At 41.9% G+C, this 13,568-nt stretch overlaps 1 protein-coding gene across 3 annotated transcripts in view; it reads left to right on the top strand.

The window, feature by feature from the left end:
• Positions 1-4,703: 4,703 nt before the first annotated feature.
• blnk (B cell linker) overlaps positions 4,704-13,568 on the top strand; it is a 32,667-nt gene continuing 23,802 nt past the window's right edge. For 2 of the 3 annotated variants that reach the window (XR_004209814.1, XM_020481540.2), the window contains exons 1-3: positions 4,704-5,045; positions 5,238-5,300; positions 9,816-9,862. Coding sequence is in view for 2 of the 3 variants with exons in the window: in XM_020481540.2 (XP_020337129.2) it covers positions 4,872-5,045; positions 5,238-5,300; positions 9,816-9,862 (284 nt within the window). In the remaining variant the exon portion in view is untranslated. Of the gene's footprint in view, positions 5,046-5,237; positions 5,301-9,815; positions 9,863-10,147; positions 10,423-13,568 lie in introns of those variants that run through there. The other variant, XM_020481542.2, reaches the window with a different exon arrangement.

Here is a 13,568-nt window from a genome sequence, read left to right as displayed (position 1 = left end):
ATACAGTTTTATATCTTTATGTTTGAAGCCTGAAATGTGGCAAAAGGTCGCAAAGTTCAAGGGGGCCGAATACTTTCGCAAGGCACTGTACATGGTACCGATACAGAGTCAATGTGTGGGGGCACCGGTTATTTGAGGTAGTATGTACATGTAGGTAGAGTCTCACCCCATCTTTACACCACTGCTACTCTCTGTTGTCATCTATGCATAGTCACTTGAATACCTGTTGTATTCGGCGCATTTGACTAATACAATGGGATTTCATTCATTCCTTTACACTTGTGTGTATAAGGTAGTTGTTGTGAAATTGTTAGGTTAGATTACTCGTTGGATATTACTGCATTGTCGGAACTAGAAGCACAAGCATTTTCCTACGCTCGCATTAACATCTGCTAACCATGTGTTTGTGATAAATAAAATTTGATTTGATTTGATTGGCACCTTAATTGGGGAGAATGGGCTCGTGGTAATGGCTGAGTGGAATGGTATCAAATACATCAAACACATGGTTTTCATGTGTTTGATGCCATTCCATTGGCTCCGTTCCGGCCATTATTATGAATTATGAGCCGTCCTCTCTGCAGCCTCCTGTGGTTTCCACACTGTGAGGTTGGAATAATACTCTGAAATTGTGAAAATGATGATAATGCCCTTTTAGTGTAAGTGCTGTTTGAAAAGACCGCCTGAAATTTCAGCCTGTTTTGGTGGGATGGAGTTTTGGTCTGCGACATCACCAGGCGGTACATTAGTTAATAGACTAATAAGAAAGAGAGTTCCACACCTCTCTGACAAGAACAGCTAGTTTTCAGTTTTCCCCTCCCCACTCAGACTATTCCCAGACAGTTCTTGAAAAATTCTTGCTTGTGAAATTGCTCTTTCATAAGAAACCAATTTTTTCTTCCTTTTGACCATCTTATTAACAGATAACAATCACGGTAAGGTATTCAATTGTTACCCAGAAATGATTTGATATTGAGATAAAAACAGGGAAAAACACAGTTTCAGAATTTATTTTAGGGGCAATGTTTAATTTCGTTTTCATTTCAAATGTTCACGGTAACGCGTTACATACGTACTTTACTGATTTGCAATACTGTAAATACACTACACTGCCAAAAGTACATGGACACCTGCTAGTCAAAGATCTCATTCCAAAATCATGAGAATGAATATGGAGTTGGTCCTCCCTTTGTTGCTAAAGCAGCCTCCACTCTTCTTGGAAGGCTTTCCACTAGGTGTTGGAACATTGCTGCAGGGACTTTCAGCCAGAAGAGCATTCGTGAGGTCAGGCACTGATGTTTGGCGATTAGGCCTGGCTTGCAGTCGGCATTCCAATTGATCCCAAAGGTGTTCGATGGGGTTGAGGTCAGGGCTCTGTGCAGGCCAGTCAAGTTCTTCCACACCGACCTCCACAAACTACTTCTGTATGAACCTCGCTTTGTGCACGTGGGCAGTGTCATGCTGAAACAGGAAAGGGCTTTCCCCAAACTTTTTCAACAAAGTTGGAAGGACAGACTTGTCTAGAAAGTCATTGTATGCTGTAGCGTAAACGTTTCTAAGGGAACTAAGGGGCCTAGCCCGACCCATGAAAAATAGCCACAGACCATTATTCCTCCTCCACCAAACTTTACAGAAGGTACTATGCATTCTGGCAGATAGCATTCTCATGGCATGCGCCAAAACCAGATTCGTCTGCCGGACTGCCAGTAAAGCATTACTCATCACGCCAGACAACGCATTTCCACTGCTCCAGAATCCAATGGCGGCGAGCTTTACACCACTCCAGCTGACGCTTGGCATTGCGTATGGTGATCTTAGGCTTGTGTGAGGCTGCTCATACATGAAAACACATTTCATGAAGCTCCCGATGAACAGTTCTTGTGCTGATGACGCGTCCAGTGTGATGGTGATTGCGTCAAATGTGGACCTGTTGGGGCGGTATGCAAACTGAAGTGGTTCTAGGGTGGCTTGTAAGTTGGCGGTGATATGATCCTTGACTAACCTGTCAAAGCACTTAATGATGACATAAGTGAGTGCTACGGGGCGATAGTCATTTAGTTCAGTTAACTTTGCCTTCTTGGGTACAGGAACAATGGTGGCCATTTGAAGCATGTGGGGACAACAGACTGGGATAGGGAGTGATTAAATATGTCTGTAAACACACCAGGCAGCTGGTCTGCGCATGCTCTGAGGACGCGGCTAAAGATGCCGTCTGGGCCAGCAGCCTACGAGGGTTAACGAGTTAAAAATGTTTTACTGACGTCGGCCTTGGAGAAGGAGGGAGGGGGACGCAGACTTTGTTAGCGAGCTGCGACAGTGGCACTATATTATCCTCAAAGAGGGCAAAGAAGGTGTTCAGCGTGACGTCGGTGTCAGTGATGTGGCTGTTTTTGTTTTAGTAGTCTGTGATGTCGTGTCTGAGTCATTGAATTGTGACTCCACCTTGTTCCTGTACCGGCATTTCGCTTGTTCGACTGCCTTGGGGAGGGAATAACTACACTGTTTATTTTCAGCCATATTTCCAGACCTCTTTCCATGGTTAAATGCGGTGGATTGCGCTTTCAGTTTTGCGTGAATGCCGCCATCCATCCACAGTTTCTGGTTAGTGTAGGTTTTAATAGTCACAGTGGGTACAACATCTCCAATGCACTTCTTTATAAACGCACTCACCGAGTCAGCATATAGGTCAATGTTCCAGTCTTTGTGATCAAAATAATCTTGAAGCGTGGCTTCCGATTGGTCAGACCAGCGATGAATGGTTCTCATCACTGGTACATCCTGTTTGAGTTTCTGCCTATAAGACGGAACGAGCAAGATGGCGTCATGGTGAGATTTGCCAGAGGGAGGGCTTTGCATCGCGGAAGTTAGCGTAGCAGTGGTCGAGGTATTAGCCCTGCGTGTCGTGCAATCAATATGCTGATAGAATTTAGGTAGCCTTTTTCTCAGATTTGATTTGTTCAAATCCCCAGCTACAATAAATGCAGCCTCCGAATATATAGTTTGCAGTTTACATGGAATCCAGTGAAGTAGTAGTATACTCGTGAGCGGTGAGTGATGTGCACATCTATGGAGCCTGACCAGAAGGCCTCTCTGTCTGCGCCTTCTGCAGCCTCGTTGTTTTAGGTCTGCTACTGGAATTAGATCCATCCTGGGTGGTGGACCGAACAGAGGATCTGCTTTAGGAAAGTTGTATTCCTGGTCGTGAAGGGGTGTCCACATACTTTTGTATATATAGTGTTTGTGCAATAGCATATATTACGGTATCTGTTACCACCAGTGCTGGAAAAAGTACCCAATTGTCATTTTTTTGTCAAAGTATAGATTCCTTAATAGAAAGTTACTCAAGTAAAAGTGAAAAAGAAAAATACTACTTGAGTAAATGTCTAAAAGTATTTGGTTTTAAATATACTTAAACATCAAAAGTAAATTTAATTGCTAACATATACTTACTTAGGTATCAAAAGTTGAAGTCAAAGTATAAATCATTTCAAATTCCTCATATTAAGCAAAGTGGACGGCACCTTGTTCTTGATTTTAAAATGTACGGATAGCCAGGGGCACACTCCAACACTCAGACATTGTTTACAAAAGATGCATTTCTGTTTAGTGAGTCCGCCAGAACATAGGCAGTAGGGATGACCACTTGATAAATTTGTGAATTTCACAATTGTTCTGTTCTGCTAAGCATTCAAAATGTAAGGAGTACTTTGGGTTGTACGGGAAAATGTATAAGTGGTCATAAATGTAAATAGTAAAGTAAAGTACAGATACCCAAGTAAACAACTTAAGTAGTACTTTCAAGATTTTTTAATTCAGTACTTTACACCACTGGTTATCACATAATAATATCTGACTGTAAAGAGCTCTAAACAAAATACATGAAACACACCAGCGGATGTCAAGGCATGTGGTGAACCAGCAGTTTCCCTTAAGCAAGCATGCCTTGATCAGAGTGAACCCACCGATGGGGCCAACAGCCTGTATGCCTGGCGGAATGTATTCAGCCACATTACAACTCTCATTAGCCTGATGCTTGAGGGTTAAGTAGTGTCACAGGCCAGGCTTTGTCTAATTGTCCGCACGCTTCCCTCCTGATCACTCAGCTGTGTGCCGTGCTGGCCCAAGTCCAACGGTGTGATCTGATGAAACACACATACACACGCAAAGACTCAGCCGGGCACACTCACAGTTCACAACCAGCTCCTATCAGATTTCAACGATTACTCTCCGTTCTCATCTGACTCACGATGAAGATGCTGGTAAATTCAATTATATGACCTGAATCAATTATTTCATTTCAATGTTATGTGTATTATATATTGGAGATGTTACAACACTAAGCCCCCCTCCTCCTCCTCCCTACATAATTGTCTCACTAAAAGACATGTATTCGTTTTTCCCCCCAGCTGTATTAAAAATGACTGATTGTTCAGCAAAAAACGGCAAGGTTGTTGTTGTCAAATGTAATGGAGATTGGAGAGTGCTTTTGGTGACAAGGGCTGTGGTGTCAGACGCGGAGTGGGCTGTCGTTATCAAGTTTCTGTTGAAGTGAAACATGACAGTTTTAGACACATACAGGTTGACTAAATATAAATGAGGTCAGCCTCATCCGTAAAAAAAGGAGAACGTTGTCATGCAATCGTGTCATGTAGTCAATGAAAGTCCCCTTTCAAATGTAATATCTCACTTTGACTTTGAGGAAGTTTTTATTTCCCATTTTCTCCCTGCAGATTAAGGGACATTTGTTTCAGAAATACAACTTTTTTTTTAAGAGCACGAGAGAGAGAAAGAGGGAGAGATAGAGAGTGAGAGAGAGAATGGCCTGCCCCAGTGAGAGATGACCTCCCCTCCTCCTCCTTGTCCACTTCCTGATGTGGGACTTGAGTGCTGTAGTGGAGTCATGGTGTGAGAGAGAGGTCAGTCCATCACTTTCTATCAGAGCCTGGACTTCAGAGATCCCTTTGGTGGTGACAGTGATGAACTTGCCGACCAGGGAGCAGTGTGAGGACTGGAGTTCAGCTCAGGTGGCCAGCTTACTGCGCCAGGTGAGTGGGAGGAGAAATTCTTTCCTTGGCGTCTCCAAGGAACTGTGTGTGTGTGTGTTTATTTTGGGAAGGTACTGCTAGTTACACCAATGAGCAAAGAACAACTACATTATTGTAAGCAACTGAAAATATTCACCAAACCACAGCAAATGATGCGTTGATCATTAGGATGTATGTCATACTGTTTTTCAGAATCAAATGCGAGAATGTGCTGCAACTGTTGAAAGAATGAGGATTAACGGACAGAGGTTTATGGTACGTTATTTTGTTATACACTCTCTCTCTTGACATCTCAATACTACCTGAATACTACTTCCAATACTACCGAAACATTTTATCACCAAACCACAGCAAACCCACATGATTTGACATCAACAGGTACATAATAACTTTTTGCATTTGGCCAAATTTAGTGTGGTGTCCTAATGATGTAAGAGTAGACAATAGACTTGGACTCTAAATTCCCTTCAAATTCCTACGGCAATTATGGCCTTGAAAGGAGTGCAATAATTAAAATGTCCTAATGCTAATTTCAGCCATAGGTTGCTGAAATTAGTGGATATTATTTATCCATTCTCACTAAATCCTAAATCCTTAATTAACTGGTATTGTTCATTTAGGGGAGACAAAATCTGACAGGTTTGCAACATCGTTGGTAAACATGAGATTTGCAAGACAAAAACTTCCAATCCTTTCGAAATGCATAATGGACATAATGGATTTTCCAGCAGTATGCTGAGCGTATGAGACAGGGTAAAGCAACAGTCAAGTTGACAGAGTCTGGTGAAAGTTTACAGGAAGTGACAAAAAAAATTCATCGCCACCTTTACTTCCCAGAATGACATAAATAGTGAGGCATCAAATCAACTTCCACTTTGAGAATACCACATCGCTACAGGAAGTAGTAACACTGTGGGACATTTCCCTCCATTTCTCCCCACATTAACAGACAATTGTTTTGTACAAACATTTCTTGCTACTTGCTATCGCTAGTCCCTACATTGAGTGAACACCAACGCCAGAGTCTGGTTACCATTATCAATTAGCTAGAACTAAATATTTACCATTTGGTCTTTTGTTTGGTATCACCAACTAGGCCTTACTCACCACCGCTGTTGAACAAGCTTCTCGGTGGGCCTCTATTTAGTTTCTCCTGTGTTTTCATTTGATATGAGAAACGCTAATGTTTATACAAACGATGCCTTTGGTTTTCATCCACAAGTTAAGTATTGGCTATTGTAATGTAAAGTGTGCGGTACCGTTAAGGTGTAGCCTATAATCACGGTTAGTGAAGGATTTACCGGTTCGAAGGTGTGAATAAAGGTTTATTCACGTGTTCTGATTCTGGGTGAGCCGCTTGTCTAGGTGGTGGGCCTGATCTAGGTAACATGCTGCAAAGTCATTCGCCACGGCAGTGACTAAGGAGTTCTTGTCGTCTAAGGGTTTTTATTTATGTGAGCTTTGCTACTGTATCTAGTTTTCGATGCATTATTCAGTGACCCTGCACAGCTTTCATTTGGAGGTAGGATACCACAGCAGTACTACCTACGAGGGACTTTGATAAACTGAACATTAACTTTCAAGTTGTCCGTCTATGCCTCCAAGCTAGTTTTAACTCCCCCAAATAAGGTCAATGGGGATTTCAAGGTGAATCAATCAAAGTCATTAACGTTTCAAAGGATTCGCTTTTGATGTGTGGGTTACCAGACCAGATCTAAAACATAGACCTACATGTATTGATTGATATAGCATTTATTGATCTAGTCAGAACACCTGGGTTCAGCTAAGACTCGTGTAACCCCAAGCTTCATAGTTTGCAGCACTCTCTGCATTGCCAACTTGCCATATTCAAGCTCTGGAGCTTTGAGGATTAAACTCAAAATGAGACAGACACATTGTTCCCAGTCACTGCCCTAGTATCCGTTCTCCCATTCAGTTAGAGACTTAAAAAACCCTAAACTAGCTTTGGAACTAGATCGTGTTCAAGATGATTCTCTACTGCTATTGTGACAATGCTTGACCCTGTTATTGTAAACAGTGCAAATCCCGGCAGCGACCAAGAGAAGCATCAGGTGGCGCACAATTGTGGCAGTCGGGCGCATGCACGCAAAATAATAAATCAGATTGAAAAAGCAATGCTGAAAATATTTGCAATCTACATGCCGAGCAAAGGCCCAGTGCCCAAATTTTGTGAAAAATTTTATTATTTTTTTCTTTATTTTTTAAAGTCATACTTGCTAACTTTCTCATTGTAAAACAGCAATGGTGAGATTAAGGCTACTGCTATTCATGGGTTTATTATGTGTTGTCTGCATGTATCCAATCTATTTAGTCAGGCAATGTCCACATTATTCTCACATGTTTTAGAATGTCATAATAATTGAATTATTTTTAAAGTGGTAATGGCCTACTTTTTCTTTTATACTCTTTGCATGATGTTTTGTGGTAGTGGGGGGGGGCGTTCTATATTAGGCCCTGTACGTTTCAATTCTATAAATTATACAAACAATTGTATAACATTGAGGTCCTTGAAAACTACAATTAAGCGCATGAAAGATTCCCTGAAAGTCCTTGAATTTGACTTGCCAATGTCTGTATAAACCCTGCTTAAAGGATGTATAGTCCTCAGTCTATGTTGCTGTATAGGTGGAGTTATGAGCCAATTTGCATTTATTCACTTTTATTCCTCAAAAGTACACATGTGGAACTGCATTAAAAAAAAATCATTTTTGTTTCAAACCGTTTTGAAATGTGTATCCCAATGTCACACATTGGCCTCATTATTTATAGAAAGACTCGTGTCCATGTTGCTAGCGTACACACTTAAAAGAGTGTAGCAACTTTTAAGTAAAAAAATGGTTCTATATATTTCCAAATAAGGATTCTTTGGCTCATATTGACAGCTTTTCCCTTTTTGGTGCGAAAAATAAACCATTGTTTAAGGTTATATAATGAACCATGCTCATAGGGTTCTAAATGGAGCCTTTATGGTGCTATGGAAAACATTTTCCTAAGGTTCTTTAAAGAACCATTAAAAAAGGTTCTATAGAGCACCAATAAGGGTTCCAATATCAGTACAAATACAGCACTTTTTGGTTTTGCATAGAAGGGCAGAGAGGACCTGCTCTTGCCGTGCTGCATGACCTCTGTATGTCAGCCTGTGTAGGTGCTGCGGGTGCTTTTTAGATGGATTTGCATATTCATGTGGTATTTATAACCTTAAACATAATATGACATATTGACATATTATGGTTGGCTGTGCATGCAGCTCTCAGAAAGTGAGCCGGTCATTTCTCTCATGTTTCCCATATGACTTATTATCATATCTCCACAGGCACAACCGAGGGCAGGACGGCAGAGGGTCCGTCTTTTCACATCATGTGTGGGTAGTAGCAAGTCCTGGATGGTGTTTGAAGCTGTAGCGGTTCAACATTCCTCCATGCACTTTATATGGTGATGATGTGGAGTGCCTTACTTCACTCAGCAGAGGGGTATTTTAGTATGTGAGGCATGGGAGATGTGGTTGGAGAGAAGGCAAGCGTCTTGTAACAGAGGGAGTTAACAACACTATCATTGAGGTCTGAGATCCTCCCGTATTTCCTTGGCAGAGTGCTAAATGAAAAACGTTGCGTTGCTATGTTGATTTTAGGTGGAGGGCAGGCTGGGTCAGAATGTGGTTCCACCGCTCTCTCTTTCCTCGAGCTGATTTAGATTTCAAACAAGTCTTCAAAACCTAGTTAGAATAGGAGCTTTGAGGTCCTGCGGAGTGCAGAAGCTCTAGTGTCTTCTGTAGCGGGGACTGCTGGTCTTCAATATGCAGGAGTGGTTTCAGGGCATAGGGCCTATTGTGTTTCATTCAAACACCGGGAGAAACTTGCCATAAATAATTCAATCTGGGAGCAGCATATGCAAAGGCACTCAGGCGAAATATTTGATATTTTATTCAGTGTCAAAAAGTTAAGCCTGAATTTAGGTGGAGACGCTTTTCCTCCTATAAGTGAGTGAAATGATCAAGTGTGCACCTTCATGTGTGTGGGGGTCTTTGTGAGGTTTCTTTGTGAGGAAGGTGATGCCTCTCATATTAAGGAATCTGACTGATTTACAGATGATTCAATCATGAACCTGCGTACTAAAGTTCATTATGCTGAAAATAAATTCAACCTAATACAAGCAAGGGATAACAAGAAAGGAGAGCAAGTGAGACCAAAGGAGGACCCTGAAGCAATCAATTATGAATGAAGAGAGAAATACATAATTTAGCATGATTTAGAGCACATTTTATATTTTTGTGTAATTTTACTCTGGAATTCAGGGCAACTGCTTCCCTTCAAAGAGAACCATGAAAATCCAATTTATTGAGGGATGTGAGTAGACATTAAGACATCATTGTCATTTTTTCAAAGGTAATGTCACAGGGCACTGGAATGACATATTTAGTAAACAAATTAGGGACAAAATAAGATTGAGTGTAATCTGCACCGGATCAAGGGTACGCAAGTAGGGCCATAAAGTAACAATCCATTTCCTATTAAAAAGCAGGCATGCTTCAAAGGCTTTTGGCTGTTTTAGCGTCATGCTGCCATCTGGTGTAAGCTACGAAGTGATACATTTCATAACCGGCGCAACATGTTGTGCAAAACTGAATTACAGATTGTAATGTTATTTTGCAAAACCCAACATAAAGAACCATTCAGTTACAGTACACACACAGAGTTGTAAAAAACAAACGTATAATTCTCTTGTATTTTTCTGCTTCTTTTACTTTAACAGAATCTGTCTGACAGTGATATGAGCAGGTTCAGCCTCATCCACCAGCCGTGAGTAACCCTCTATTTCTCTGTTCTCTCTTCCCTCACACTCTCTCTGTCCTCCTCTTGTGTTCTTCCCTCATGTGAACACAGCAGATAGCTGAGGCCTTTGAGGTGAATACCAAGAGAGCACTGCAAAGCAGGTGTGGGTGTGCGTGTGCATGTGTAGGTGCGCCCTGCGAGGGGGAAATGTTCAGTCTATTTTAGTAGGCTGATAGATTTGTGAACTCTTTCCTTATGAGTTCCCGTTTTCATGTAGTTAATCATAAACTTTTGCAAATAGGAAGTTGCATAAGCTATTCCAGAATTGAGCCTCACACGTGCTCATGATTTCCTTGCCTTGTTTCAGTGTTTCCACTGTTTGGTTTTGTTTGACATCTGATGAAGAAACATGTGGATTATTAGGGAGCCAGAGCTTTAGAGGGAAATGTCAAATGGGCTCCCCTTCTGATCAGGTCTGCTAGTGTTAAAATACTGTAGTTACTATTGTCAATACACTTCCTGGCAAACTAACCAGAGTTCCAGATATAGCTACTCTACTGAATAAGCGACATGAGTCAACTGACAAGGTATGTAAACCATAAACCAGACTTTCTTATGAGAAAGTAACACTAGTGTACTATAGCCTATGACACATTTATGCTCATATGGGTAGGCTTGAGGCTAGTGGGTCAAAGAGGTCCCGAACAGGTTCACCGTTCATGTTATCACGTGTTGCCTTGCAAGTTGACAGGACACATTACCACACAAATAGAAACAGAACAGTCTAACAATTCAAACCCCTTGAAAATAGGAACGTGAGCCATTTTACTTTGATCATTGATACAGTGAATCACTGTAGTGATATCCTCTGGGTTCATATTGTGCATTTTGTTGCCCAAAATAAATTTCAATCCAACCCATGTAATTTGAAAGTTTAATCACACATGTTCCACTGCAAATTGGGCCTAATAACAATGCTAGAACCCTGACTAGAACCCTTATTGAAAATATTCCCTAATACCCAACAGCCTGAGCATTGCACAGTAAAAGATTCAGGCAATTTATTACAACTTTCGAAGTGGCTTCGGAGAATGTTCACTCAGTATTTTAGCAACCATTGGGTGTTTCCATCTATTGAGAAATTGCAGTTGTTTCACCACAGTTCCTCATGTCAGTGAAGGCTACCCTCTGTTTACTGTGCTGGCTGATCAGAGGCTGTTCACAGCAGGGGGCGATATTTCCCTTTATAAACTGCCAAGTTGTGTGGTGGGAATGTTGTTGGGTCAGTCCCAATGACACAGAAAACGCATCATATTCACTCCCTCTGATAATAAACCTAGACGCACAGATAAGATAACTCTGCGGGCCCTCGTGGTACTTCACACAAGCCCCCCGTCCTGCATTGGGGAACTCTTGCAATTCTATACATTGCCATTTTAGTTAACCTTTGTCATGTCTAATGTTTCTCCATGTAATATTTGAGTGACTCAGACATGCCAAAATATATGGGCAAAAAAAACCTAGCTTATAAAAATAGCTCTAAGGTATGCAATGACTGACATGAAGAGGAACACTGATGATGCATGACCCAATTTTGAAATCGCACCTCGTGCATTCTACTATTACAACTTTCAAAAAGTAAGTTGTAAGCCAGCCCTTACAAGTTCCAAACTCCCTCCCACACCAGCCTCTAAATCAGACCAATCCTGCCCGCGGTGGTTTGATTACATTTTAGGGGGGTGCTACGAAGTCCCTTTGGCCCGGCAGTCTAGGGGGGGGGGGGGGGGGGGGGGGGGGGGGTAACGAGACACGTAACATAACTCATGCAAAGTATAGTGACAAAGTAACAGTGAGAACAAAAACCACAGACAACTACAAGTTACCATTAAACACTCAGGGTTTATTTCTAAACACACGGTAAAGGGGGGCGGGAAAAGGGGCTGAGCTGGACCCAAGGAAAGAAACAAATATCCAAAAACACCCGTAAACTAGACTAGCCTACTTCCATACAGCTAACTAACCAAAAATACAGTGGGTGGCCCATCCACTTTCAACTTGTGTATTTAGACAAAGTTTACCTACGGGTAGTGTACGCCCATGGGTGACTTGTCTTGGTACCCCTTTTCCCACCAACAAACAGTCACACACCATAACAATACTCACAGGTGGGGACAAAGTGACATGTAGACATAAACCAAACAAGACATCAACAGAGAGATTGCATGACAGAGATGGAGCTCCAGAGGAAACAACTGAATGGGTTATTAAACCAAGGGAAAGGGGATGTGATTGGGTAATGGAAACAGGTGTCTTCTGATAAGCGACTGATTGATGACTAATTGGGGAATGATGATTGCCACCTGTGAGGGGAGAAGGAGATAAGAAATACACACAGAATACTTGTATCCTTAACACTCCCACCCTTAAAAGAGCAACCCTAGGGAGGATTTAAAAAAATATATTTTAAAAAACAAGGGCCCAATGCATTAGGCGCGGGTTCTGGTTGTACATCCGGCAGTATATACACAATCAATGGTAGGGCAATGGAACCAATAAACTTAAGTGTTGTAGAGATAAGAGCTTCTTGTTCAATAGTTGCGTAATTTGTCTGACATTTTTTAAACTTACGAGAAAAACAACAGGATGATCCACTCCACTCTTGTCCTGCTGCAGTAGAACAGCACTAGCACCTCTGGCACTAGCATCTAACTCAAGTTTAAACGGTTGTTCAAAATCCAGAGCAGCAAGTACAGGGGTATTACATAAGAGTTCTTTAGCAGATTCAAAAGCTCTCTTACAAATCAGGGGACCACACAAATGATCTAGCCGGACTGAGCAAAAAAAAAAAAAAAAGTCAATGGAGCAACTACAGCAGAGAAATCTTTACAGAAACTACGGTAGTAGCCAACCATCCCTAAAAAGCGGCGTAGCTCTCGTCTGGTGGTAGGTGCAGGGAATGCATTTCGGAGTTGGGCAATCTAACGCACTGCTGCTGAGTATTGCGCAACTCCAAGCCATCAACAATATGACAGTCCTCTATCATAGCAGTAGAAGCAGCAGTACCTTCCGCTGTTTTTGGACTATCTAACTGGGTGATGGGTCGGGTGTGGTATGCTTTCAACATGTTAACGTGGCACACACACACGAGATTGGCGTTTTCTATCAGGAGTTTGAAGCACAATCAGTTTCACTTCATTTCTTTCAATGAAATAAGAACCAGAGAAACAAACTGACAGTGAAGATCCTGGAACAGGCAATAACACCAGTACTTGGTCACCTGGCTGTAGTGGATGAGAAACAGCCTCTTTATCATAGTGTCTTTTCATACTCCTCTGAGGAACAGAGCTTCCTTTGCGAGAGCACAGGCTTGGTGTAGGCGCTCATGAAAGCGACTAACATAGTCCAACACATTCTCATCTCCTGTACACAACTCTTGGGACAAAACTGTTCTTTATGAACTTTCATCTGTCCTCTCACTGTGTGACCAAACACTAGTTCAGCCAGACAACCTTGGGAACTCCTGCAGTTTCACGAGCAGCAAACAAAACTAGAGGAACTCCCTCATCCCAATCTTTACATAGCATAGACTTCAGTGTCTGATGCCATCGTTCAAGTGCACCCTGAGACTCTGGGTGATATGCACTTGCCACATGGTGCATAATTTATTACGAAGTCCCTTTGGCCCGGCAGTCTAGGCGGGGAATGATAACGAGACCCGTAACATAACTCATGC

Source organism: Oncorhynchus kisutch, linkage group LG4 (assembly GCF_002021735.2).
Source record: "Oncorhynchus kisutch isolate 150728-3 linkage group LG4, Okis_V2, whole genome shotgun sequence".
In the NCBI taxonomy this organism is placed as follows: domain Eukaryota; kingdom Metazoa; phylum Chordata; class Actinopteri; order Salmoniformes; family Salmonidae; genus Oncorhynchus; species Oncorhynchus kisutch.
The sequence above is the reverse complement of the archived record's forward strand: the minus strand, read 5'-3'. Positions and strand labels throughout refer to the sequence as shown.